General features: G+C 39.3%; 4 protein-coding genes and 1 pseudogene across 6 annotated transcripts; 2 read left to right on the top strand and 3 right to left on the bottom strand.

Annotated features, from left to right (window-relative positions):
• Window positions 1–75: 75 nt before the first annotated feature.
• LOC126803754 (leucine-rich repeat protein 1-like) lies at window positions 76–2,089 on the top strand (annotated as a pseudogene).
• A 480-nt stretch (window positions 2,090–2,569) lies between these two features.
• On the bottom strand, window positions 2,570–6,410 carry LOC126801950 (auxin transporter-like protein 2). 3 transcript variants are annotated; one of them, XM_050529448.1, is made up of 11 exons: window positions 6,013–6,410; window positions 5,889–5,941; window positions 5,765–5,807; window positions 5,447–5,645; window positions 5,171–5,356; window positions 4,944–5,056; window positions 4,383–4,566; window positions 4,179–4,276; window positions 3,478–3,685; window positions 3,082–3,339; window positions 2,570–2,996 (listed from the first exon to the last, which is right to left on the bottom strand). In XM_050529448.1, exons 4-11 carry the CDS (start codon window positions 5,624–5,626, stop codon window positions 2,772–2,774), a joined length of 1,452 nt encoding a protein of 483 aa, XP_050385405.1. In that variant the 5' UTR covers window positions 5,627–5,645; window positions 5,765–5,807; window positions 5,889–5,941; window positions 6,013–6,410; the 3' UTR covers window positions 2,570–2,771. The 3 variants fall into 3 exon arrangements, with proteins under 3 accessions (XP_050385405.1, XP_050385406.1, XP_050385407.1); XM_050529449.1 differs by having other exon boundaries at window positions 5,889–6,025; XM_050529450.1 differs by lacking the exons at window positions 5,765–5,807; window positions 5,889–5,941 and having other exon boundaries at window positions 5,447–5,628.
• A 7,339-nt stretch (window positions 6,411–13,749) lies between these two features.
• Window positions 13,750–16,555, bottom strand: LOC126801792 (syntaxin-31). The gene is made up of 6 exons (XM_050529251.1): window positions 16,305–16,555; window positions 15,580–15,830; window positions 15,323–15,468; window positions 15,172–15,207; window positions 14,227–14,424; window positions 13,750–14,111 (listed from the first exon to the last, which is right to left on the bottom strand). Exons 1-6 carry the CDS (start codon window positions 16,522–16,524, stop codon window positions 13,952–13,954), a joined length of 1,011 nt encoding a protein of 336 aa, XP_050385208.1. The 5' UTR covers window positions 16,525–16,555; the 3' UTR covers window positions 13,750–13,951.
• A 459-nt stretch (window positions 16,556–17,014) lies between these two features.
• LOC126801793 (60S acidic ribosomal protein P0) lies at window positions 17,015–19,213 on the top strand. Its single transcript, XM_050529252.1, has 5 exons — window positions 17,015–17,467; window positions 17,568–17,636; window positions 18,264–18,362; window positions 18,443–18,835; window positions 18,937–19,213. The coding sequence occupies exons 1-5, from the start codon at window positions 17,213–17,215 to the stop codon at window positions 19,081–19,083; spliced, it is 963 nt and encodes a 320-aa protein (XP_050385209.1). The 5' UTR covers window positions 17,015–17,212; the 3' UTR covers window positions 19,084–19,213.
• A 257-nt stretch (window positions 19,214–19,470) lies between these two features.
• On the bottom strand, window positions 19,471–22,686 carry LOC126803751 (putative receptor-like protein kinase At3g47110). The gene is made up of 5 exons (XM_050531495.1): window positions 21,705–22,686; window positions 20,314–21,330; window positions 19,969–20,147; window positions 19,710–19,906; window positions 19,471–19,579 (listed from the first exon to the last, which is right to left on the bottom strand). Exons 1-5 carry the CDS (start codon window positions 22,684–22,686, stop codon window positions 19,471–19,473), a joined length of 2,484 nt encoding a protein of 827 aa, XP_050387452.1.
• Window positions 22,687–27,432: the final 4,746 nt, after the last annotated feature.

Here is a 27,432-nt window from a genome sequence, read left to right as displayed (position 1 = left end):
GATTATATAGACAGTTTACAAGATTGTAATTATAAACGACATACATGGATGGAAGAATTATTAAGCACGTACACAATGGCCGCAATTGTCCGAGTAATGATGAGTCCCCGAAAAGTCGTGTGGACTAAGGTGGAAATGCAGAATACATAACGAGTATTGTGATACATGAATATTTCAGAAAATTACGTGCGTCTTAATTCACTATTGTTAGCCTTTAGGGATTCATCGTATAAAATCATATTACACTTTAGGAAGATCCTCTCAAATGCAAACCCGTACCTCTCTTTAATTATCGTTATACAATTGAGATAGTTTTTCACAAATCGTGGCATTGTGGAAAACTGAATGGCTTCGATGGCAATCATGGCATACCCAACTAATATCAGTACCTCACACACTCTTATTCCACATTATGAGGCCATCAGAATCCATATTGACGGTCAAACCTTACTAAAGGACGATCATGAAGATTTGATGGAGCAATAAAAACATGCATCAGCCAGGACATCAAATCAATTTTGGTTCTAGCGTTTACTTTTATCTTCTTCTTTTTTCTTCTGATTTGAGTTTAGCTGGGAACAGTTTGTAAGCAAATACGAACACGAGAAACTGCTAGGTGAAAACCATGGTCTAATAAGCAGGAAGGTAATCACCAACAATACTAAACGAAAAAAAGGCAAATGTTTGTTTAGTCCCTTTAGTTTTATTGGTCATTCATTTAGTTCAATATCATCTATATAGTCCTTCAACTTACAACTTTTAATTTATAAAGTCCATTTCGTCAATTCATCCGTTAACATGATGAGATGGCCGTTAAATATTCTCCAAAAAACTGTATAATTACCAAAATATTTTTATATCAATGTTTCCTTTTGTTTTTTTTAGTATTTCTTTTTTTAATGTTCTTAATATATTTTTAAGAGATGAATGTTTTTACTTGACAAACTCATTTATATTATTTCTTTGCGTCTTCATATAATTTAACTTATGAAGAGAATCATAAATTTATTAGATAATTGAAGAAAATTTTAGAAAATAGTGATCTACGAGTATTTTTTGTCATTGTACACTTTTTTTTGGAGATCTTTATAATTGTCATCTTATCATGTTAATGGATGAATTGACATAGTGAACTTTCTAGATTAAAAATTACAAATTCGAGGACTATATAAATGACATTGAAATTTTAAGGACTAAATGAATTACCGACCAAAACTATATGGACTAAAAGAATGTTAGCCCATGAAAAAATTATTTACAATATCTCCCATTTGAATCTCACTACAAGTGGCTAGCTTAAAATCACAATATCTCCATGCCAAAATCTTTTCCTAAAATCAAATCTCCATGCATGGATCCATGCAATTAATAGTAACGATGATAATCATATTTTCATTTCATGATCGTTTCTTTTTTCTCATTAGTGCAACCTCTGCGCGCGGGTATAAATTTGGGGCTCCCCAACCCTATGAAACCACAAACTCTCTTGAATCTTTTAAGGGTTAGCACATCGTCATTGTTCCAGTTCTCTAGATCGTAGCTTTTAGTCTTCCACCATGGCAACCTTCTTGAGTTCTTGTTGCTGACCCTTGCTCTGACCCTAACTCTAGGCATTCTCACTCCCTTGGTTTTCTACAACTCTGAAGTGGATGATTTGATCAAGTTTAAGCAGAGCTTAACTGATCCGGACAACTTACTCCAATCGTGGGATCCGACCCTTGTCGATCCCTGCACTTGGTTTCACATCACCTGCACTGACAATGGCGTTACCCGAATCGATTTGGCTGATAACAACCTCGCCGGCAAAACTGGTACCTGAACTCGGAAACCTCCGGCAACTTAAATATCTAGAACTCTACCGAACAAACTTGAAGGACCTATTCCAGCCGAGCTCGGTCAGATTACGAACCTCGTAGCCTTGGACTTGTATGAGAACAACTTTTCAAGGGGCGTACCTTCTTCATTGGAGAACTTGAAAACAGTCAAGGTTTCCACGTGAGTACGTGTTAATGACAACAAGCTATTATCCGGGCCGGTCCCTTCAGGTCTTCTTGGTGTTGTAGGCCTCAATATAACAAACACAGGGTGACAAAATCCCCAGCCAGTAGGAAATTGTTGGAGAAGATGGACTGTATCTTCTTATTATCGTTTATTTTAAATAAATAAATTCAATTATGTTTGGAAACTAGCAGCAGGGCCAAATAAATTAACCAGCTTCATGATGTCACTATTTAGCATGCGCCATGCAACTCATGCATGTCTTTCGAATTCTTCATGTATGGACTGGTAATTCATGCATTTTTTTTCTTTTGTGAAGCGATCAGCTCGTAGAAATTGAGTTTTATGTTCAAATCAATCATATGTCATGTCCAAGCAATTACATACTTCATTCGCTTTCTCAGTACGCAACACGAGCAGGAGCAGCAAAGCTAAGAGGATAGGTTTTCAGTTTTTGGAATTATGAACATCGCATTTGATGGTAAAGTGTCATAGAGAGTATATATAGGATTGTAACCAAAAGTAAAAAAGACGGCAGCTTTAAAATTTGTAACCCAGGGCACCATCCAACTTTATATTAAAACCCATAATAACCATTGATACATTAGCCATGATTACTTGAAACAGAACACAAACAAAAACAGCTTGACTGAACTCTAAAAGAGACGCACCATTCACATTCACAAAAGAGTACTACTGCCTATAATTAAAGGCTACACAAAAGATGGGGAAAATGCATCACACCATGTACTAATTGACGATGAGAACTGATCTTAGTGATGCAATGGATGTGGTGGTGGAGCAGCTGAGACTCGCGGTGGACATTGGTAACACTTGGCAAACAACCCAAAAGTGTCGACTTGCTTGATGAAGTTGGTCATGCTAGCCCATCCTCCGAATCCAAACCCGACTATAAACACCCACACCACTATAAATGCATTCACCACGTACATTCCAGTCCAGCTAGGGAGGAAGAAGGGAAGCTTCTCTGCCGCATTCTGCATAGACAGATTGGAGTCACATAGTTAAAGTTATGTTCGATACATACAATTCAATGGAGTGAACTGGACTGTACTAATTTACCTTTCGAGCAGAGGCAGATCGGAAGGTGAGCATATGAGCTGAAGCAGGTATAATGTAGACAGTGAAGCTGACGAGAAGAGCTCCAACAGCAGAGTTAATGGGACCAAAGAAAGGAAATATGATGGCCAAAAACCATATGGGAATCACCACAGGTAACCTGGCAAGCGCCCTTAGACAAATGCTCTTTGTGTCATGCATTCCTATTACTTTCTCCCACACGAAATACAACGGTGTACAAGCAAACCCAAAAGTGATAAACTGCACATATACACCGAGATGGTGGATCGAAATGAATCAACATACATATGAAGAGATATCAACTAGTGCTACACTGTGACATGTTATGTTCCGAAAATTAAATTAGTTTGAAAAGATCGGAAAGCAACAATCAATCACCTGGTGAATGAGCATCAGCACAACCCCTGCATCACGCCAAGCATTTCGAGGAAGGAGGGCGAAGGCGTTCGAATGAGTGAGGAGTTCGTCACCAAAGGCCCAGTACACAGCACTAGCAGATGGAAGGGTTAGGGTGAATACATAGAGGGTTGCAAACAGATAGACGTACTTAAACTTCTGAGGCTTCCACATTGCATGCATGATCTCCCTGGAAAAGTATCCCGTAAAGAGTTTCATCAGAGAAGTAATAGAACCTTAAGTATTGATATGATGACAAACTGTAACCTCTGCATTTCTTCAAAAGCTACTGAAAAGATTCAACTTTACGATTCAACATTCGAACTTTAGATTAAACCTTAAGGTGTGTTAGTGACTCAAAGTCAATATATGATCCATATGACAAATGTAGAATCTATAAACGTGTACCACAAGGTCCACAATCACCATATTGTTCCAGCTATTATATTCCTTCATTCACATTATATATGATATCTCATATTCATTTTTCCTATCATCATATTCTCTTCTGCACAGTTGCACCAACCCATTAATGGCAAGCAAAAGCTGTAATCTTTAAAGCAGCTGTGTGAAAATTAAAAAACCCACCATCTTGAAAAGAAGACCAGAAAACACAGCGGGAACATCATCATTATAATTCAACTAAGAAAATTAAACTCCAGAAAGTTAAGGGAAACACTCACACAGTGACGGCGTGCCCGCCGAAAGTGTATAGTATATTTGTGGCGCCAGTGAAGTACAAAACCAACTTATCTGGTCCTGAGTGTTTTACACCCTCAGCCTGTGAAACGCATTCAACTCGTTTCAAAACACATTGAACTTGAATGAATGGAGAAACAGAACATGAAAACTTATCGAAAACAGCTGGGATCGTTTGATTAAATCACCTGGCCATGAACGATTGCTGCAATGGTCATATACCAAGCAGTGTAGGTGGTCATTCCAAGACCAAGAAATGACCAAATTCTGTAGTTGTGGAATGAGGGTATGAACACAGTGGTGGCACAACAAGCTCCAAATATGTATGTCCATGTCCTCTTGTCCAGATGGTCGTTTATATAGTAGATATTACTGTGTGATTACACGAACACAAATTAGTGCATAAAGAAAGTAAGGTTTAAATCTTTTGTTGTCCTTTTAGTTTTGGTCAATTCCATGCATGTTTACCAACTTGGCCTTTTTGATCATTGTGTTTTCCATATTCTGCAATATTAGCTTCCGCCAAATTCCGTCAAATCACTAGATTAAAACCATTTCAGCTTCGCCGGGGAATTTGACAGAATTTGGCACCGGTGACCAAGATTGATATATTGCTTGGAAACACGCGACCAAAAAGAATCAGATTGAAAAATTGGACCAGACGTCCAAACCCCAAAACAAAGCATCTTCCTTCTTCCCTCTAGATTATAATGAACATTAGAATTGTGTTGAATTTACAAATTACAAACCTTGCACAACCTATGAGCTGAATGACAGATCCACAGAGGAGGAAAGTACAGTTGAAGGCTAAACCAACTGCTTTCCAGTATGGACCCAACAAACCATCTAGAACTTCAAACCACTACAAACAATTTTCAAAAGAAAACAGAGGAGTGAATCAAGAATGGGTATTAGGCCATTTGCCATTAATGTAAGAAATTTCAATTTAGGCTTATTTTGGAAGAATAATGCTAACCTGGATGACATGGTTCTTGAAGCTAACATTTTCTTTCTCCTTTCGGCTTCGGTACTCAACATAGAGAATACTAATGAGATAAGCAGTCCAGCTTCCCAAAATGCCATAGAACACTTGAAAGATGATGCCTGAGAGCATACCAAGTTGAGAGAAAGAGTATGGCAATGTCAGAAGAACTTGAGCGACCTGCAAAAAAATCCAAAACCCAATTCTCAGAATAGAAACGGGTACTCGATAATCATATACTCGAGTTGTGAGTTTGTCAAAGACTCATACTTGATTTGATGCACAGCTGAACCAGGCGTCATAAACAGAGCCACCATGCCAGAGAAAGTTGCTGATGCTGAAACCAGTTTGAGTTTGATCTGGGATTACTTCGTCCCTGTCTTCATGATCAATGATGCTCTGGTTCACCATGGCGTCCTCTGCTTGCTTCTGAGGTGATGAATGCGACATTGCTACTAAGAAAATCGACCTGAAAAAGATTCACACATACTGTTAAGTTAAATGCCCCAAATAACTAAAACAAAGCGTAAAGAAGGGTGAAAGCCAAAATCTTTCACACACCCAGAAGAGAATGAAGGGTCGTTTTACCTTGTTTAGAATGACTGGCCTTGTATTTATAATATGTAGAAACCTGAGAGATTTTCAAGGTTGCTTTCAGTGACTGCTAAATACCATTTGCCAGTAAATAACAGAGTGGTGTATCTCGTTTTACCTTTGAAATTAACGAAGAAAACCAGAGCAGTCTGTTACTCTTTCCTTTTTTTCCTGCAGAGTATTATTGAACTTTCAAGTCCCAAGAATTTACGTTACACAGAGTAAGAGACTTAAATATAAACCTGTAAGTTGAAAGACTTGTCGTAGTGTCTCAGACGCAGCCAAATACACTATTGAATGCTGGCTTTTCGGTTTGAGAATTGAATTGGCAACAAAATCTGGGTTGATTGTCAAGGAGATATTCACAGGTAAAAAGGTGTATCTGCCTCTTAAAGACTTTGAGGAGAAAAGGAGGGACTCAGGGACTGGTGAGGAAATAAAAGCTTTGAGGGGTCTGGTTTTTCTTGGGGATATATTGATTCCTGGGGTTTAGAGGGTAGGGGGATCTGACAGAAAAGGAGAAGAAGTAGAGCAGTATTGGTTGAAAATATAAAAGACTATCTTCTTTCTCTGTCTGTGTTTCTGTTACACTGTTGCAGAGATTTTACATAGCTTCTGTCAGTGTACCTCTCTCTCTCTCTCTCTCTCTCTCGGTAGGTTGAATGATGGAGCACTTTTGTATTGGCTGAATTGGGGTGAAGGCTTGGCAATAAAGCTCTCAAGGAATTCAATGGTGCCAACCAAGCCAATTCTAATGTTTTCTGTATGTGATTTAATGCATTCAAAATTGGAAGGATAAATAGGGGCAAAAATGTTTATATCAGGTGAAGAGGGGTAAGATTAAATGTATAATTCTGTATTGTGTCTTGATACATGGATTCTGTTTGTTGTGACAAAAGTAGAAAAATATCTTGTGCAATTTATCATTACCTGCCATATTAGAAGAATATGTATGAATCCTCTTTGTCCCTCTTAAGATTTCTATTTCTCTCACTATTTCAAAATGAAAACAACAAGAATAGTGAAGAAAAATGTAAAATAGTGAATCATTTAACATTTGTCATTAGAACTTAAGTCATCTACATATCATCGTCAAGTCGTCATCAACCTTGTGTGGTGATGATGGTCAAGCTAGCGACTGAGATGAAACCCCCATTTCTAGCGTCCAGGTCTCAATTCTCACCATTATTGGCTAGCAAGTTTAAAGAGTTTCCGTATTTGTGTACATGCAGCGAAAGATTAATCTATCTTTGATTTGTGGCAATGTCCTCGATTCAAATACCGATTAGATTGACGTGTTACTAACTCGCTACCTAAACGAGGTGATTGCTACTTCAACCCCGACCTGACTCCGAAGAAAAAAGTATTTCCTCTTTTGATACAAACTCATTATGAAATTTCATTCATGAGTTTTATCTATAGTGAAGTGCGATGAAAAAAATCTATTCCAAATGCAAGTTGATTATGATAATTGATCATACTAGGTTCAAATTACACTCCAAGCAAACAACACAATCAGTAAATCTCAAATATATTAACCTCAACTACAAGGTGATTATGATATTTGAGCTTAACTCCTAAGAAAGCTCTAATTAGTGCTTGTTAAGAATTTAAGTCACCGACTTACTGTACATGTATGTATGATTAACAAGTGGATAACTTGTAACTATGTATGTCTACTCTGGAGCCATAATGCTTCAGAATTGAAGGTGTTTTTGTAGCGGTAAATATTTTTTAACGTCAACAACTTTGTTTACTTAGATGTTGATAATTATGTCTGCCGGCCAAGAAAAGCATTTTTTTTATAGGTCATGACAAATTCACAAAAGTAAATATATGTTTCTACGTGACTATGTGTAGGAAAAATGAGGTTTTTTCGTGATACTAATTTTGAGTAGGGTTTGGGATGAAACGAAGCTCATCCCACTCTTTTGAAACAGGACCAGAATTTGTGAGAATTCATCTCATTTAGGATTAATTCCGGTTGTGATCGGGATGAGACGGACCTAATCTCACTGTCTCGTGACTTTAATATACTTAATTTCTCAATTCTCACATATAGTTATCATTCAACATTTCATGTAATTCAACTATGAATTAACAACATCAAATCATTTAAATAGTCATAACAATCTATCATAAAATCCATCATAAACATAAAACATTAATCCATCACAAACTTAACTATTAAGTTAGTCACAAAACAAATATGAAACAGAGGTACAAACTTAAACATTGATTACATTTGCAGCCGGTACAGACTTCCCATTTCCTTTTCCTTTTGGAGTTGGAGGTGGACAATTCTTCTTATTTGAAGCAGTGTGCTCATGATCTTCAAAAAAGACAAAGAGTCCAAGGGTAAGTTTCTTAACTAACTAAGTGTATCAACAAAATGGGCGTGGTTGTAGATGTTGCATGTGACTACTAGCCAAAATTAAACCCAGATTTAGATTTGGCAGGATGAACTTGATACCTTGTAATACATAAGTCAATTTAAGCATAAAAATAAACGAATAATGTAACAAATTGCACATGACTTGGTTGCTAATTTAGTAACTACGATTGTTCGAGTATCATAATGTGTGAGGACAATAAATTTCATACTAACTTTGATATGGTAGCATACTTTTTTTTTTGGTAAGCGTAGAGAGGAACAACATCCTCCTACGAAAATTGATTGAAAGGAAAAAACATACAAAGAGGAACAAAGAATGACAAACACAATTATCCCTCAGCCAACTAAGAAAGAGGCTAACGAAAATGAAAATTAGGAAATCATAATCGATCTCTATAACAGTGACTCGCCATAAAATTTGGTATTGAATCTCACCAAGTAAAATTATATGAAGAAACACTGAAATTAACAAGAGCATCAACAACTTGATTGCCCTCTCGAGAAATATGGCTCGATCTAAAATGCATTTTGGGATATTCGATAAATAATTGGACCATTCCGCACAAAGACTCCAAAGAACTGGATGAGGAAACTATAGATAAAGAAGAATAAGAGAATAGTCCACCTCTAACCATATGAACTTTCAGTCTCGAACCCAAACTAGTTCAATAACTTTAATGACCGCCATGACTTCTTCAGCACATGAGCTAGGGATATCAAAAGTATAAGAGAAAGCACCTAAAACCGTACCTATGTTAGTCTATATAAACACCACCATAGTCTACTTTATTAGAACTAATTTTTCATGCTCTATTAGTATTAACTTTGATCCAACCAAAATGAGGGGTTAACTAGATCACCTCAATCACTCGAGATGCTGAGCAAGGCTTGCAACTAGCACCCATACTTTTAATTACACAAAGTTCTTGAACATTATTAAATATGGCAACATACCTCTCTACAAGAAATTTAATGCACATACCATCTAATTAAAAAAAAATTATTATGCGGGACAAGACGAGACTGATGGAGTGAGATAAAAATTATTCATCCCATTATTATGAAAATGGACGGGACCAAGACGAAACAAACGTTTTTAGACATCCGTCTCATCTCATCCCTATAAATTTTCGTGATAGGATCATGATTTCAACTTTTTATACCCACCCCTAATTTTGAGTCATTACCGCGCATGAACATATAAAGGAAGTTATACAAATTTGATTTGAAAATTGATGAATTTTAGGCATTGCAAGTGGAAAAGATGCATGCACATTAAATTCTTTTAACTATTTTTCAAATGTAATTATTTATAATTATAAATAATTACGTTATGTAAATCACAATCCCTCAAAACAAGAGGTGCATGTTTTCAAACTGACTTGAAAGTAACCGTTGATTCAAATTCTCCAAAAAACACCTTTGTTTCTTCAACAATTTGGTGAACAACAACTACCTCAGTTGACATGCGGTCAAAAAGTTAGCCAGAGAATCCAATTACACCTTTAAATGAGTACTTTAATCTCTATCAATATCAACTAAAGTCTATACTTAAGCATTATCAAGGGATTAATGAACATAACACAACATGCTTAGTGGGTGGAGGGTCCTCTTCTTTCTCAATTCTCTTAGTTCCTCTCCATCTTTATCAAAGTTTTTCTCTTCATAATATGCTCTTTGTCTCCCTTTTTCTCATATGACTCGCACTAATCATTCATCTTAATCAAACTTATTTTGCATGGCTCACCATATAATTGGTCATCCAGGGCAACTCCAACCATAAACTCTATTTGGTGTGCTATATTTATTTTAGCATCTCTTATTGCACTATTTATATATGACTTATTTCTCCATTTCCAACAATTAGGTGTTATATACACAATTATTAATTAAAATATGATTTTGAATGTTATATGAATGTATTATGATATAATTGAATTGATGCGGGCCTAGTGCACTGTTAAAATCTTGATTTTGGAAAATAGCTAAATATAAGACTTAATTTAGGTTTAAGTCTTATTAAACCAAAACCAAAATCCCTTGAAACCATATGTTGTAGATGAAAAGTTATATTTTAAAACGAAAACCAAAGTTTAGGTTGGAGTTTGGGGTCGGATTCATAGGAAAGTAAACCATGTTTACCCTAGTGAATTACTAATGTATATATTACATGCCTAACAAATACAAAGACAGCTTTAGTTTTGGGATTGATGAGATAAGAAATGATTAAGAACAGTTAGTAGTACAATTGTATAGTATGTTTATCAAGCATAAATAACTTCCAAAGCAATGCTACAGGATCATATATACTTAGTGCGTATTGCACTCATAAATCAACAGCATCATTCTCTAACCACACATACAGAATATATGCAACTTATCAGTTATCACAAATCAGAAGCCAATTGAGTCCGGACTCATATCCAATGGTGGATTCCTTTTCCATTTGAGAAGATATATATCAGGATAGACGTAGAAATAACTAGCTGCAATTGTGTATTATGAAGATGCAATCTCATAACAAAGAAGACCACAAAACATTACTGGGATGAAGGCACAGATAGCGAATCAATGGGATCATAAGCTTAACAGATTCATCATGATATGAACTTCAGAATTTAATCGAAGCACATATTCAAGATTGATACAAAATGACTTCAGTATGATACATATGACGACGTATATCTTGTTTTTTCTACTATGATCATGTATAAGGGATAATAATACTTCCTGTTGAGAATCGGCAGTCACTTTATAATTTCATATCACCAAATTTAAATTATACTAGAGATTACGTACTACTAGTAAGATAGAGTTCATATTTATTTTTCTCATGACTTCAAAAAGAAAAGTTAGGTCGACTAAGATGATTATACAAGTGATCACTCCACCATCACTATATTCACAGCAAATGTTCCCACCACTTCATCTCTAATCATACCAGCATGAATTTTTGTTATGGTGAACGTACAAGTGATGGATTTTCCAAATACCAAACTCAGTAAGAAAAGGGTCCAACCATGTCATGATTGATTAGAAGGAATTCATATCAATATCTCACATATGGAAAACCCCACAAATAGATATTTCTTCAAAAAAATACTGACTAAAAAGAATAGATTGGAATTATTTGGCTTTTGGTTTCCCATATCTGCAAAAGCTTCTCTTTAGGATTTATCTCCAAAATGGAAAACAGTAAGCTTCAAGCTTTCCTCTTTGTATTTCACTCACTTTTTTCTTCCACTCGGAATATTCCCCCTTGTTGATCAAGCATCCTAGGACCTAGTACACAAAATGGACTTAGTAAAGGGTGTTATCTTTAATCAAATTTTCTAATAAATTGATTTCAAAACAATGAAATTTGATTATTAGGGTAGGACCAAAATCTATTAATGCTGACTAGTGCTTTCTATCATTTCCATTCCATTCCAAAGTGCTTCACAGGGCCACACCAAAAACTTAATCTGTGATTACAAGAGCAGGAGGGAACATTTGATGCATATAATCAGTGATTGGAATAACTGTGAAGGGTTTATTCAATTGCTTATGCCTTTGATTCCTGAAGCTGTTGACGGTGCAAGATTTAAAGAAGTGGGGACAGGAAATGGACACATAGTTATGAGTACGTACTCGATCTATGCTAACGGAATTGTCTGTAATAATATTGCAGATTCTCAAGGAATTGTAATGTGGCATAGCAATGATCATTATATGAAGCAGCATGAAAATCTAGCAATCACGCTCTTCAATCTACATGATTTGCAGTCATCCCTGCATTTACATATCAGAGGAACTCCGCTCCTTGGTTTTAATCAATTAATCCAATTTCTCACAATTGGCCTAACTAATCTCAGTTATTTCCCTTTCTTCAGACTAATGCATAGCGATAATATATGGTCGGTCCTACGTACTGAAGATGTCCTATATACACACACACACCTAACCGTAGCTTACTTGTATACAAATGTGATATTTGATACTTGACATGAAAGTTAAACTGTTAAAGGCTAGCAACTCAACACACCAACCACAGAAGAGGACAAGCACATAGTGAAATTAAGGAGATCCTCCCATAAGCAACCGAAAACAGTCTTTAGTTTTAGCAAGTTGCTACACAACCAAGGAAAGGTTACATCAAGTTTGCACTCGCCATTTCAAATCAAGGCAGGCAGATCAGAGATCGACCAAAGTCTTCTTCGATCTCCATGTACCCTTTCCCCACTACAAACAGATCCATCCTTTTGACCCCTGCAATATATTATCTTTCTTTCTTGCACTACATTTCCAGAAGAGTACCCGTTTTCCTTGCTTGGCCATGTGTTAGCTTGCATGAATCTATTCAAAGGGCACCTTCAGCTTCAACCACCTAGCAATACCATGAACACTAAACTATCTATCATGGGGGTTGCAGACTTTGAATTTGTTGGACCTGTGTCTGCCATTAACGCCTTCCCGTCGGTTTTGCATCTAGCTCATATAGTCCACAGAATAAGAGCAGCAAAAAATCGTGATATGCCATTTGTCGTATTGTAGTTTCTGTTCTGAGTGCCGACCTAGCTAGCTTCCTCGTTTTGTTGAGTTCGTACGTGCTTCCCACTTCAGCATAAATGCAACTACGCAAGCCCTAGCTTGTAATTACAGATCAGTTGCTGTCTTCTTCTTCAGGTTTCATTGGAAATTTGGAAGCCAATATAGTAACGAACAAAAGAGGAAACATTCAGAAGCATTGGGAAAGAACATGATATTCAGAATCATCATGGCGATATTTGCCTGACTGCTACACTTGAGAAAGAGAAAGCTTGTGCACGGTCTAATAAAACGCTGGAAATAACTCGGAATCAGAGTGGAAGTTGCATATGGTTGATCAAAACTCTCTAATTAGAACATTCATTCTCTAAACCTTTCCATAAACCATGATGTAAATCGAACACCGCTAAGAGTAAACCGGTTCCTTACTACTACTTTGTGGATTTTTTCACCTCTATCATGTAATTTAATGATCGGAACCATTCATTCTCGAAGTCTTTCTATATAAACTTTTGGCAAACACATCATCTATAAGCAAACTCGTTTAAAAATAAAAACATCATAGAGGTTACTGTTTTTCTACCGAAAATTTTGTTTGCAAAGTTTAGAGTCTTTAGACAACTCCAAATGTATGTTGCTATCCATCTGTATTGTGTGAAAAATGTGTCATTAGTCCCAAAACACTGAACTTAAGCTGAAGGCATGCCTTGACTAGTACCCACCCCTGAATTTGGACAACAGGTTCACATCAAACACCAAATTTTCGAGATTTTGGCACTAAGGGTCGGACCAGTTCATTACTCTGATTGCTTTATATTTGTCCTTTTGACATGTACTTATGTATGATGCATACTGTACGGCCAATTTCGTCACATGAAGAGTTAGGTTTGTGGGTCCAAGAAAATTAACCTACAATCTAATTTGGTCCATTTTTCTTCCTAACAGCCCAAGAAAACAACAATCATTTCATACATACCCACAGTAAGAACAGTTTCTCAACAAATCACAAACTGCAAGCTGTCTCTGTTGTTACAAAAGCATACCATACCTAACGGTTGCTCTATGGTCTGTATGTGTGATGTTAAGAATGATACTACTACTGCTGTTACTACTACTATTGCCAGCTAAGAATAATAAATTGGGAATGCCCGTAAATATACAGAACAAAGGATCACTTTGTGCTTTCAACAGATGAGGCACACGCGACACAGAGACGCCTTAGTACACCTTGTAGCAAGAGTTCTTTTTGGTTCAGAGATTTAAGCCACAAAGAAGATGAAGACAATCAGGAAAAAAATCAAAATAAAAAATATCTTGATGATCAACCACCTATTTGATGATATTCGGTTGAGATTCCTCAGTAAGGCACTGTGCGCACCCTCAACATTTGTCAATGATTCATCCATGTTGTCGTCGATCCTGCTCAAATCAACGAAGCAGATTTGGTATAACATGGTCCAGCCTACTTAAACTGCAAAACTTGTCATATTAAAAGATAGGAGGACAGAATTTCTCATAAGCAAGAAGATCAAACCTGATTGCCAGTTCCCCTTGATGTGCAACCATGGTAGCCAAATGTGTAAATACCCCACTCAGTTCAGAAATCGTTGATTCTACATTTTGAAGAGCTGTCACCCGACTTTCACTATAATTTTCTTGCCGTGGAACTACCTGTTGTAACATGGACATTTCCATCTGCTGTGACGGAGGATTATCTCCAGCCAACCTTCGTCTGATTTGGCAAATGTAAATCAAATAGTTATTCTCCATAAGAATCTCTATGAATATGAATACAGCAAACAAAATCATTCAACCTAACTTCCGGTAACTAGGGAAAGTATTCAGCCATATGGAAAATTCAGAAGCTTTTCATGACACAATGAAATCAAAGTTACTTATATACAAGAAATGGAAGTTGGAATCTAACAGCTGAACACCACTTAATCACGCCTTTGCTAATTGAGCAATCACCAAATTGATGAAGGCCCTCTATAATTTTGAGATGCTATCAAAAGGTACTGCATTATAAGCAGAAACATAGCTGAAAGTCTAGTTGAGGGGATATGAAGAAGACATGGCAGCCAACAGTCTCAGCAACTAGTGATCATATGAGAAAGTATTATAGCTTTGCATACACTCTGATTAGTATAAAGTATGTCATACAGTGTGAAATTCTTCAGTTCTGCATTTGTTCACTTATTCTCTTTTCCTTTTCTTCTAGGGGTAATATATTCTTGTTCTGTTACTCAATTTTTACCATCTTAAAGGAAGCAATGTGGTAAATGCACATTAACGCAACAATAGAAGATAAAAGTAAAACAATAGTAAATAACGGAGTTATGATCAGCATTTGTGTTAATCGAATATATGATTGAAAGTGTATGCAATGCATCTAGCAATGCTCCAAGTAAAGCTTGTATGGGGATCATGATATTAGAAAAGAAAAGAAAAATCAGGATGTCCTTTGGAGCCGGCATACCTCAGTTGGTTTCCAACTTGAACCTCTGTTGATGATCTGGAGAGAGTAATAAAGCAGTTAATAATTCACCAACAACTATAAAGTGGAAGGTCTACGCAATTTGGCACAGTAATGACTTTAATCTTAATTGATCGTTTATTGAAAAACTTACTGTGATGGCTGTCCACTGCCAGATGCACTTGATGAAGTTGACCAGGGTGGAGGTTCAGTCACAGTTTTTGCAGGACTCTTAAAAGGGTTTTCTCTTGCTGTATTGGTGGAATATATCTGTTTCCTGTTCTCATGGGTCTTAATATTCTGCAGGGAAAACAAACCTTCAAAACTTAAAGGACGCCCACAATATTATTGAACCCAAGAAACACTTTGTGCTGAACAAGTTCACATAATAAAAGTCAAGCTAGCACTAACCTGTGTTCTAGTGGTTAAAACATCCTGAAGCTCCTTCGTAGCCCTCATAAGTCTGCTTTTCAAGTCATCACAAACTGTCGTCGAGTGAACAACTTTATCCTGAGAGTAATTCCCATCAGCTATCTCCATGTTCTGGATAGTATGCAAATCCGTAATAGCCGCATCCAGAGCCGTAATATCATTCTTCACTATAGCAGTCAACTCCTGAATCTCCATAGACGGATCATTGAACATGGTCGACTTCTTCGCCACTGCATATTAGCACACACAAAGCGCAAGCCTTACCATCAACACAGCATCAACCAGCCAAATAACATCTCAAGTAACATAAAAATTGCTTTTAGCAGTATAACAACACTATGATTTCGAGGCGAAATTCTCCACAGGCAACACACCTCAAATAGTCGTAACGTAAACAGTTTAAGAGGTCAATAACAAATCAGAACAAAAAATGTGATTCTAAGTTCCCAACGCTATACATAGAGCAAAAACTAAGTAAAAGTACTAATAAACTCTGACAACAGCTCTCTAGCTAAAATTAACAACCGAGATTATCATGCGGCTCTCACATTGAACTGCCTGAGTTAATCTAAGCTGAGTTTTAACTTTTATTTCGCGGTAAAAGTAAATTGAAACGCTAAACATGAATTTCTCAGCTAGAGATGAAAATCAAATCGAATGAAAACCATGGAAAAGAAAAGAAGAGAGGGATGAATTGGAGTTACACTGAGCGAGGCGTGAGATCTTCTGAGTGGTTTCGTTGATGCCCGACTGGATCCGGGAGGCCTTCTTGTTGAATTCGGATCCGGAAGAGGTTGGGACGGGAGATCTGGACGGTGAATGAGCATTCTGAGATGGACGGACGGGTGTGGATCCTCCGGTTTTGTTGAAGGTGTCGGAGAGTGATCGGAACTCGGAGGTCCGATCACGGTAAGTGGAGGCCATTAAACACGAGTGGTACGACGTCAGAGCCTCAGACGCGAAGTGGAAGAGGGGAATTTATACGTATGGTCGTTCTATGTGGTGGTTGAATCATATGCCCAATGAAATTCAGTCACGTTTGCAAAGTTCTAAGGTTAACGTGGTTAAAATTGATTATTTTAATATACATGGATGTTTGGTAAATAAAATACATATACGGTTATGATGTATTTGTACATCATGAATACAAGAATTTCTGAGTACTTTTCCCCCAAGTGCTAGTTCTTTGTATATAGTTCAAGGTCGAAAATTGTGAGCTTGTAAATAAATGACATGTATATAATGAAATCCAAGCCCAATATCAACAAAAACCACAAATAAAAACCAACCCACCCAAATCACCCAACCCGCCACATCCATCAGATCACAAAATTTTAACAACAACAAACCACACCCGTCAGATCTAGGTCACCCACAAAACCCTACTCACTATATATACCTCCCTTCTCACATCTTCACCTCCCACGCGCCTCTACGTCTTCACAGAACTCCCAAACCCTAACCTTCGTCCCTGAAAAGAGAGAGGTTAAAGAGACAGCCGCCGCTGTCCGCCTTGACCGAGCCCCAAAGCCTCGTTCTTGGCCCTCATTTTCCCACCCCCTCACTAATCCTCTCATCTTTTCACTACTAACCCCCGACTCCCACCATCACAATGGGCAAGCTATCCAAAGCCGAGAAGAAGATCAACTACGATGCCAAGCTCTGCAAGCTCCTGGAGGACTACGGCCAGGTCCTCATCGTCGCCGCCGATAACGTCGGCTCGAATCAGCTCCAGAACATCCGTAAGGGTCTACGTGGAGACTCCACAGTTCTGATGGGGAAGAATACTATGATGAAGAGGACTATTAAGATCCTTTCCGCCAAGACCGGCAACGATACCTACCTCAACCTCGTGCCCCTCCTTGTGGTGAGTTTTGAGTTTTGTTTTACCGGTTGTTTTTACTTTTTACTGTCTTGTTGTTGTGTTTTTACTGTTAAGGTTGATTCAGTTTGTTTCTGGTGATTAGGGCAATGTTGGTCTGATTTTCACCAAGGGTGATTTGAAGGAAGTGAGCGAGGAGGTTGCCAAGTACAAGGTGAGCTTGTTCGGTCTTTCGTTACAGAGTTATACTGGTTTGTATTTGACTCCTGACCGGTGCATCGTATTTGTTGAATTGGAAATCATATTGGTACTCTGTAGTGTATATAATTTTTCTCTTTGGGAATTTAGGTTGTTACAGATGGTGGAATACATTGTTAATGATATTGACATTGCGGTTGAAATGGAAGACATTTAATTGGATATGTGGTGATGAATAAATCATAATAATAATGATTAGTGGCACGTGCATTGTTTACTTTTCTTGAGTATGATTGGATATTTGATAATTTTGTGGAGATTCATATATGAAAGGTGAATCTGTGATGGGATATTTTATTTGGATATATTTACTGAAATCCTTGTTGGGTACCACTGTAGTTCTTTATTGATTGAATAACTGATATCTACTTGAGGTGGAGTTACTGAACTTGGATAAAATTCATAATCAACTCTTTGTGACACTGTATTATTATGTTTCATAGCTTAGGCGAGGGATGAGTTTGTTTGCTTTGTTACTTTTTGTGGTTTTGTATGATCCTTTTTTTATATTGGTTTGCAATTTTGGGTGTTGCAGTTTTTGTGAATTTGCGTTATCTCATAACTGATTTTTATGATTGTTTAGGTTGGAGCTCCTGCTCGTGTTGGTTTGGTTGCTCCAATTGATGTGGTGATTCCGCCTGGCAACACTGGTCTTGATCCATCCCAGACCTCTTTCTTCCAGGTTTGTAACATTGAGGGTCACTTGTCCATTTGTTTTGCAAGGACTTTGGAAGATTTCACTGACACTGTTTTCCATTTCAGGTGCTTAACATTCCCACCAAGATTAACAAGGGTACTGTGGAAATCATAACCCCTGTGGAAATCATCAGGAAGGGTGAGAAGGTTGGGAATTCTGAGGCTGCCCTTCTTGCCAAGCTCGGTATCAGGCCATTCTCTTATGGTCTTGTTGTCACAATGGTTTATGACAATGGATCTGTCTTCAGCCCAGAGGTGCTCGATCTTACTGAGGATGACCTCATGCTTAAGTTTGCTTCTGGTGTCTCCAATGTCACAGCATTGGCAATGGCCATCTCCTACCCAACAATTGCAGCTGCACCACATATGTTCATCAATGCCTACAAGAATGTGTTGGCTATTGCTGTGGCTACCGAGTATTCCTTCCCCCAAGCTGACAAGGTCAAGGAGTATCTGGAGGTAAATTAACACGTCCTACTATTCTTCTAACTTTTAGTTTGGTTGCTTATGTGATACGTTATTTCCTTGTTTGTGTTACTAATTGTGGTCAATGAATGCAGGATCCTTCAAAGTTTGCTGTTGCCTTGGCTGCCCCTGCTGCAGCCTCCGGTGGTGCTGCTGCCCCTGCTGCAGCTGCGAAGGAGGAGGCCAAGGAAGAGCCAGATGAGGAGTCAGATGAGGATATGGGACTCGGCTTATTTGATTAGGTAGTATGCTCTAAGTAGTTGCAGGTTACAAATACTTGAACAATTAAGTTTGTATTTTGTTTTGGGATTATTATTTGCTTAATTATGCTTTGGATGTTACTGGTACTAAATTCAAGTTTTTGTTGTTATGCGGTTTTATTGTTACCAATTGTTTCTGTGATAACCAAATCATGATTTTGCATTGGAAACTTGTGGTGATATATAGTATGGGATGATTTTGATTGTCCTCTGAAATTCTTGGACTCGGTGGTTTCTAGTTTACTCCAAATTAAGATATAAGCTGTGGGCTTGTAGCCTCGTACTAGATGAAATTGACATTCAATTCTTATTCTGACATCAAGCAAAAACATTTTTTTATCAACAATTACGCAACAACATTTCTTCTTGCTAGTCTCTAACTCTTGGGAAATCTATAGTACTTCTCACTTCGATGCTGATTTCTTGCCTTCGCACATCTCCAGTATTACGAGACATAGTGTTCACAATTCTTCCCATACTGTAATTTGCACAAAAACGTAGAGTTATGCAGTCATTAATAGGGGAAAGGGAACACTGGAGTGAATGAACAAACCTTTTCAAAAAGGCCTAGAATTACCAATTTAGCTACTTATTTTTTTTCCTCTCACTGGAGTGAGCATTTTTTGATGTGGTGTAGCTCCCTGAGAACCTCCTCCATAGTCATTCGATTCCTTGGTGATTCTCCGGAGCATGCAAGTCCAATCTTAAGGATTGGAAGTATGCACTTCCACAAGTATCTGTTCATCGTGTTTAAATTCACAATGTCAGTGTCTTCTTCATCTGCTTCGATTTCATGTTGTAGCCACTGATGTAGTTCACCTCATCTTGTGCTGTTTCATGTGTGGTCACTTCTAAATTGGAAAGAACCGTAGGATCTACAATCTGTATTAGCCTTCCTGGTATGGCCATCTTGACAAAAGTGTGGATATTGCAATTGTCTACAAACATTTCATCGGTTGGTCTTCTTCTTGTAAATAATTCCAACACAAGAATCCCATAACTATATACATCCCCTTGTTTTGAGGGCTCAACACCGACTGCATACTCTGCAAATCATAAAACAATCAAGTATTGATCATAACCACGGTATTGGTCACTCTAGTGTGAAGCTACGATGCTCCAATTTGATCCACTTCTGTTCATATCACACACATAAATCTTAATTAAACTTGCAGATTGGAAGTATGGATTCGTATAACCGAAAATTGTTGCCTGGAGCAACATAGCCAATGGTTCCCTTTACTCCGATCGTGCTACTTTGATTTTGAGAGTCCGGGGTCGGTGAGATGAGTCTTGCTAGCCCAAAATCACTGACACAAGCAACCATGTCATCATCTAGAAGAACATTGCTTGGCTTCAAGTCTCGGTGAATAATTTCTGGTTCACAATGGTCATGAAGATAACACAATGCAGAAGCTACATCAACAAGAATATTCAGTCTCTGAACAAGGCTCAAACTCCTTGATCCGGTATCTCCGTGCAGCCACTCATCTAAACTTCCATTTGACATATACTCATAAATTAGAGCTTTGAAGTCATTACCATTGTTATCAATGCTGGAGCAACAAGTGATGATCTTCACAAGATTCTTGTGCCGGATATATCTGAGTGCATTGCATTCAGCCATGAAACTCTTGGAAGCTCCTTTTTGTTGAAGGTTGAAGACCTTAATGGCAGCAACACTGTTTTCTGTTTGATCAAGAATTCCTTTATACACAGTGCCAAAACCGCCTAATCCAATTTGATTGCTCTGAGAGAATCCTCCAGTAGCTTGATGAAGTGTCTGGTATGAAACCTTTGAAAGGAAGCCGATTGATGACACCTTAGATAACAGTTTCTTCTTTTGATTCTTTCTCATCTGATAAAAAACTACAAGGATTGCAAACAGAAGAGAGCATCCAGTCACTAAAGAAATTGTTAACTTTAGTTTGATACCACTCAACTTTCTCTTCTTTAATGCATTGATAGGGCATGCTGGTAGCTGCAACTCTGGAACACCACCGCAAAGTTTTGTATTTCCATCCAATGATATTGCACTTGTGTTTTGAAACACTCCTTCCGGTACCTCACCCTCCAGATTATTGAAAGAAAGGTTCAAATACATCAAGAATGGAAGTCTCTGAAGATCTTTTGGAATTTGGCTGAACAAATTGTTCCCTGAAAGATCTAGATGCTGAAGACCTCTCAAAGAAGCTAAAGAAGAAGGTATTATACCTTGAAAGTGGTTCCCTTGTCGGTACAGAAATTCAAGGCTCAGACAACTTCCAATAATTTGTGGAATTTGTCCAGTCAAATTATTATAAGAGATGTCCAGTCTGTTGACACTTCTCAACTTACCCACTTCCACAGGCAGATTGCCAGTCAGTGAGTTTTGTGATGAGTTGAGATAATTAAGTGAGGACAGACTAATGAGTTGAGACTCTCAGGTATCGTTCCCACTATTTGATTGGCCCCAAGGTAGAGTCCAGTCAGGTTGGTTGAGAAATTGGCTATGGAGTTGGGTAAAACACCTCCAAATTGGTTTGCACTCAAAGAAAGCATCTCTAGACTGCTGCAATTTGTCAGGGATGTTATAAATTCCTAGTCACTAGATGAATTACTACCTAGATTATTCCAAGCGAAATTGAGCCACTGGATATTAGGAAGGTTTCCAAAACTAGAGGGAACTTGCCCTACAAAATCATTTTCCCAAACATCAAGGTGCTGAAGTTTGGAAGCATTGGAAAGCGAAGCTGGGATTTGTCCCAAGAATCCATTACCCCCCAGATACAATCCCTGTAAATTAGGCATGCTAAGGCCTATACCAGGAGGAAAACTTCCCTTAAACTTATTTTCCACAATTGAAATGATTATTATTGATGACAGGTTATAAATGGAGGGAGGTACCATACCAGAGAGATATCCTGAGTTTAGCTCTAAAACACGGAGGTTTCTGAGTCGTCCTATCTCCTCCGGAACTGTGCCCTCCAAATTGTTCCCTCCTAAGGAAAGTTGAATGAGTGATGAAAGATTTCCTAAGGAAGTTGGGATGCCTCCTGACAGATTGTTCCAGTCTATGTTAAAATGCACAAGTTTCATCAATGAGCCAATCTCTGATGGAATTTTTCCGGTAAGGCGGTTTTGTGCAATACTTATGACATTTAGTTCCTGACAGAAGGTCAGGTTGACTGGAATTTCCCCCTCCAACATGTTGAAAGTTAGATTGAGACTTCGCAGTCGGAACAAATGAACGACTTGTTCGGGGATCTTGCCGGAGAAGCTGTTGTTGCCAAGGCCGAAGTTCCTGAGAAATGAGAGGTTGCCAATGCATGGTGATATGGTTCCATGCAACTCAGCGTTTTGTAGGTTCAAGACTGTTACCCTTTGATGTCGTCTGCCACAAGTAATTCCTTTCCATTTGCAGAAGTGAAGGGAGTTATTCCATGAATTCAAAAACCCGCGTGGATCAGAGACTATGGATTCTTTGATTTTGAGCAAAGCCAAGTGATCGGTTTCATTGCCAAATGAACTTTCAAAAGTGGCAGGTTGGAGAAGGTTGATGCAAAGGAGAAGGGTCAGGACATGTAGGCATGGGAAGTTCGTCATTCTGTTTGTATAGGCAGCGGGAAGCTGATTTGGGAGTGATGAAAAATGAGGCAAGGCCAATCGAGTGGAGCTTTGAAAATGTGCCAAGTATATAACAACTGATAAAACTTATCAATTGTTAACAGTGTTGTTGACGCGGGCTTAGTTAACTTTTCTAGATCATGCTAGAGACTACACTAGCAACTATAGAGCTATAGGCTGCTCTCGATTAGTGTTGGAGAGACTTGGCAGCCTCGCGCTAAATAAGTTGATCATCTATCCGACTTACAGAAGGCTACCATCATAGCTCTGCATTATTCGGATACTTGCAGATAAAAAAAAGAGACTTTGAATTAGTTGGAGGTCTGGAAAACTCTGTAAAAAATGTAATCACTTGCAGACTAGCTGGTACTTAATGTCTATAAAGATCGAAAACAAACTGAAAAAGACTGCCCGACTGTTACATCGACTTATGTTGAAGCTACTGCAGGCAGGCTGAACAAGTTTTAGGCTAGGGCCTTTACTAGATTACTAATTTACTATGAGACAGGAAATGAAATGGCTAATAGAAAGAAACAAAATGAGAAATTAAGAGAGTTTTCTTGCCTGCAAGTATGAGAAATTTATGCTCAAAAGAAATAAGGTTCCAACCTAATTTCAGATGTGTTGAATGAATTTAATTGCAGAAGCAGCAGGAAGCTTGTGGGGAACATGATGGATCAAGACGCAAAGTCGAAAAGTTTAGGATGCTGGAAAAAATGGATTAAGACTAATTCATGAAAGTTACCTAGTGGACTGATCGAATATGTGAGGATGGTGGACCGAGAGTTCCAATTATACGGTGTAAATGACCAGGCACTCAACTCATAATTAAGTCATAATTAACCAAGTTGCATACTATTGCATATGAACCAAGTTGGACATAAGCAGAATATATGAAGCTCTACACTTGGCCCAGGATTCCCTGGTAACTATAATAACTGGATCTCAATGACGTCAGAGTCATTTTACTAATCGTTTGTTTTTTTTCTTTCACATAATGACTCTTCACGTAATCTGCAGAAAACGTTATATGCAGGTAAGGTGTCTGAAGAAATGTTTCTTAGGGAAAGACTTGACTTTACCTCCAATGTGGGTTGAATTGGAAGTGATGATTTTTCTCTACCGCCAATGTAAAGAAAGGTACGCCTGTACTACTAATTGGTTTCCAACTATCCATTTACACAAAATAAAACAGAACTGTAGCTATGAACTGGATTAATACATATGCATCGTTCATTACACGTTATCAAACTACAACATTGCTCGTCTCCATCTGATATCGGTGGGAGGTCGACACAAGTCACACAACAAAGAACAAACATCTCATATCCTAATCCCTAAATCAATCACTTACTGAGCATAGTGTCACGAGCTTACTCTTTTGATATGCAACTCGTGCGGCCTTAGCAACTCCCTTATGCTAAGTCAGCCTTAAACTCGCAGACGCCCTGCTAGAACAATTGAAAGGCAAGAGAATATTTCGAAAGAGAACTTATATTGAACAAGAGAACTTACAAGTTTACTTGATAGCTTGCTTGCTAGATTGCTTGATGATCCAAATGAGAGGGGTGCCTTGCTATTTATAGGCCTCCTCATCCTACTTTACAAGTTCTAGATATTTCTAGGACTAAGTACATAGTAGAGAATTCTAGAGAACTCTCCATAAGTCTACATGACTCTACATGACTCTAGATGATCCTTGAGTATTCTAGAGAATTCTTGAGTAGTCTAGTTCTACTAGCCTCTCCAAGGTTCTAGAGATTTCCGGAAATGTCTCAAGGCTTCTTGAGACTTCCATCGTCTTCTAGGATCTTCTATGACCTTCTAAGGTGTTCCGCCATATTCCGGATCCGTCTAGAATGCTCAAGGTAAAATTTGGCTAAGTTTGGCGGGATGTGACATTCTCCCCCACCAAATCCCGCGATGCCCTCATCGCGCTTCATTGTATCGCTGGATCATGTCCTTGAACTGCCAAAGCGTATCCTCGGATTCCCAGCTTGCTTCCGTATCGGGCAGGCCTCTCCACTTGATGAGGTACTCTTTGTAACTTGGTATGCCTCGACGTCGAATGACCCGATCTGCGAGTACTTCCTCGACTTCCTTGTCAAAGTTGGTGATTACCGCCGTAGGTGCCCGATGCGATATGCCCCTTGACGGGTCTTCCTCGTCCTCATTGTATGGCTTCAACATACTCACGTGGAAAACCGGATGTATCTTTAACTTGGGCGGGAGGTTGAGCTTGTATGAAACTTTGCCGATGCGCTTGATAACTTCAAATGGCTCTTCGTACCTGCGGATCAAGCCTTTGTGCACCTTCCTAAAGGCCTTGAACTGTTGCGGCAAGAGTTTCACAAGTACAAGGTCGCCTTCCTTGAACTCGACATGCCTCCTCTTTTTGTCCGCCCACTTCTTCATCCTCTTGGCAGCCTTGTGCAATGCCGCTCGAGCTAACTCCGCTTGCTCGTGCCATGACTTGGAAAACTTGAACGCGGCTGGACTCTTCCCTTCATAGGAAGTGGCAAAGGATAGAGGGGTTGTAGGCTGCTGTCCCAAAACGATTTCAAAAGGACTCTTGTTGGTGGCCTCACTTTGCTGCAGGTTGTAGGAAAACTGCGCCACATCTAAAAGCTTGGCCCAATCCTTTTGATTGGCACTCACGTAGTGCCGTAAGTATAGCTCCAAGAGAGCATTGACGCGCTCCGTTTGACCGTCGCTTTGTGGATGGAAGCTTGTTGAAAAGTTCAAGTCTGACCCCAACATCTTGAACAGCTCCGTCCAAAATCTCCCCGTGAAGCGTGGGTCTCTGTCGCTGACAATGTTCTTTGGAACTCCCCAAAGTTTGACTACATTGCGTAGGAATAGCCTTGCTGTCTCCTCTGCAGTGCAGTCGGCTGATGCGGCCATGAAGGTTGCATACTTGCTGAATCTGTCCACTACCACTATGATGCTCCCAAACTGCTCGGACTTCGGTAGGCAAGTGATGAAGTCCATAGAGACACTCTCCCACGGTCTCTCCGGTATGGGTAAGGGGTCAAGCAAGCCCCCCGGCTGCTGCTGGTCTACTTTGTCTTGTTGGCAAACTAGACATGTCCGCACATACTCTTCGACCCCGTCTTGCATCCTAGGCCAATAATACATGGACTTTAACAAGGCAAGTGTGCATTTCATACCTGGGTGGCCGGCCCATTTGGAATCATGGCATTCCTTGGTTAGCTCTCTTCGTAAGCTGCCCCACTTCGGTACATAGATGCGGCGGCCTCTCGCGTAGAGAAGGTCGTCGTCTAGCCAAAACCTCCGAGTTTTGCCTTCCTTTACTAAGGTAATGAGACTTTGTGCTTGAGGGTCTACCCTTAGTCCCTCCTTGATCTTACTTAGCAATGGGCTAGTGACTTGAGAGATGCTTGCAAACTCCGCCTTGCGGCTTAGTGCATCCGCTACCACGTTCACCTTCCCGGGCTTGTACTCCATGGTGTAGTCAAACTCCGCCAAGAAGTCTTGCCACCTTGCTTGCTTTGGACTTAGCTTCTTTTGAGTTTGGAAGTAGCTTGTTGCTACGTTGTCGGTCATGATCACAAACTTGGTCCCAAGCAAGTAATGTCGCCACACTCGAAGGCAATGGATGATGGCAGTCATCTCCTTCTCTTGCACGGTGTAGCGCCGCTCCGTGTCATTGAGCTTCCGACTTTCATAAGCGATTGGATGCCCCTCTTGCATGAGAACTCCACCGATGGCAAAGTCGGAAGCATCGGTGTGCACTTCGTATGGCTTGGCATGGTCCGGTAGGCTAAGTACGGGCTCCTCGCATATTGCCTTTTTCAAGTCTTCAAAGGCTTCTTGACACTTTGTTGTCCATTCCCATGCCTTGTTCCTCTTGAGAAGGTCGGTTAATGGTGAAGCCCTCGCTGAGTATCCCTTGATAAAACGGCGATAATAGTTAACTAGCCCAAGAAAAGATCTTAAGTCATGTACCTTGGTGGGTGGTTCCCATTCTTGGATGGAATGCACCTTGCAATCTTCCATCATAAGCTTGCCGTCCTTAATCTTGTGCCCCAAGAACGACACCTCCGGCTTAGCGAATGAGCATTTCTCCATCTTGATGTATAGCTGGTTTTCCCTCAAAACCTTAAGAACTTCCCGCAAATGCTCCACATGCTCCTGCATGGTCTTGCTATACACCACTATGTCGTCCAAGTAGACGACCACAAACCGATCCAAGTAGGGGTGGAACAATTTGTTCATCAAGGTGCAAAATGTCGCCGGTGCATTAGTTAGACCAAATGGCATGACCAAGAATTCATAAGAACCATACCTTGTGATGCATGCGGTCTTCGGCTCATCTCCTTCCGCAATGCGCACTTGGTAGTACCCCGAGCGAATGTCTAACTTGGAAAAATATCGTGCATGGCCCAATTGATCAAAGAGATCGGCAATGAGAGGGATAGGGTACTTGTTCTTTACCGTGATCTTGTGCCCTATAGTCGATGCACATGCGTAGAGATCCATCCTTCTTCTTTTGGAATAATACCGGGGCACCGAACGGGGCTTTCGAAGGTCTAATGAATCCCGCGTCCAAAAGCTCCTTCAATTGCCTCCTTAGCTCCGCTAACTCCGGCGGCGCCATGCGGTATGCACCCATGGCGGGTGGCTTGGTCCCTGGTTCCAACTCGATTTCATGGTCGATCTCTCTCCTTGGGGGTAATCTCTTGGGCAGCTCCGTGGGTGATA

Source organism: Argentina anserina, chromosome 7 (assembly GCF_933775445.1).
Source record: "Argentina anserina chromosome 7, drPotAnse1.1, whole genome shotgun sequence".
Classification (NCBI taxonomy): domain Eukaryota; kingdom Viridiplantae; phylum Streptophyta; class Magnoliopsida; order Rosales; family Rosaceae; genus Argentina; species Argentina anserina.
Note: the sequence above shows the minus strand (reverse complement) of the source record. Positions and strands in the feature narration are given on the sequence as shown.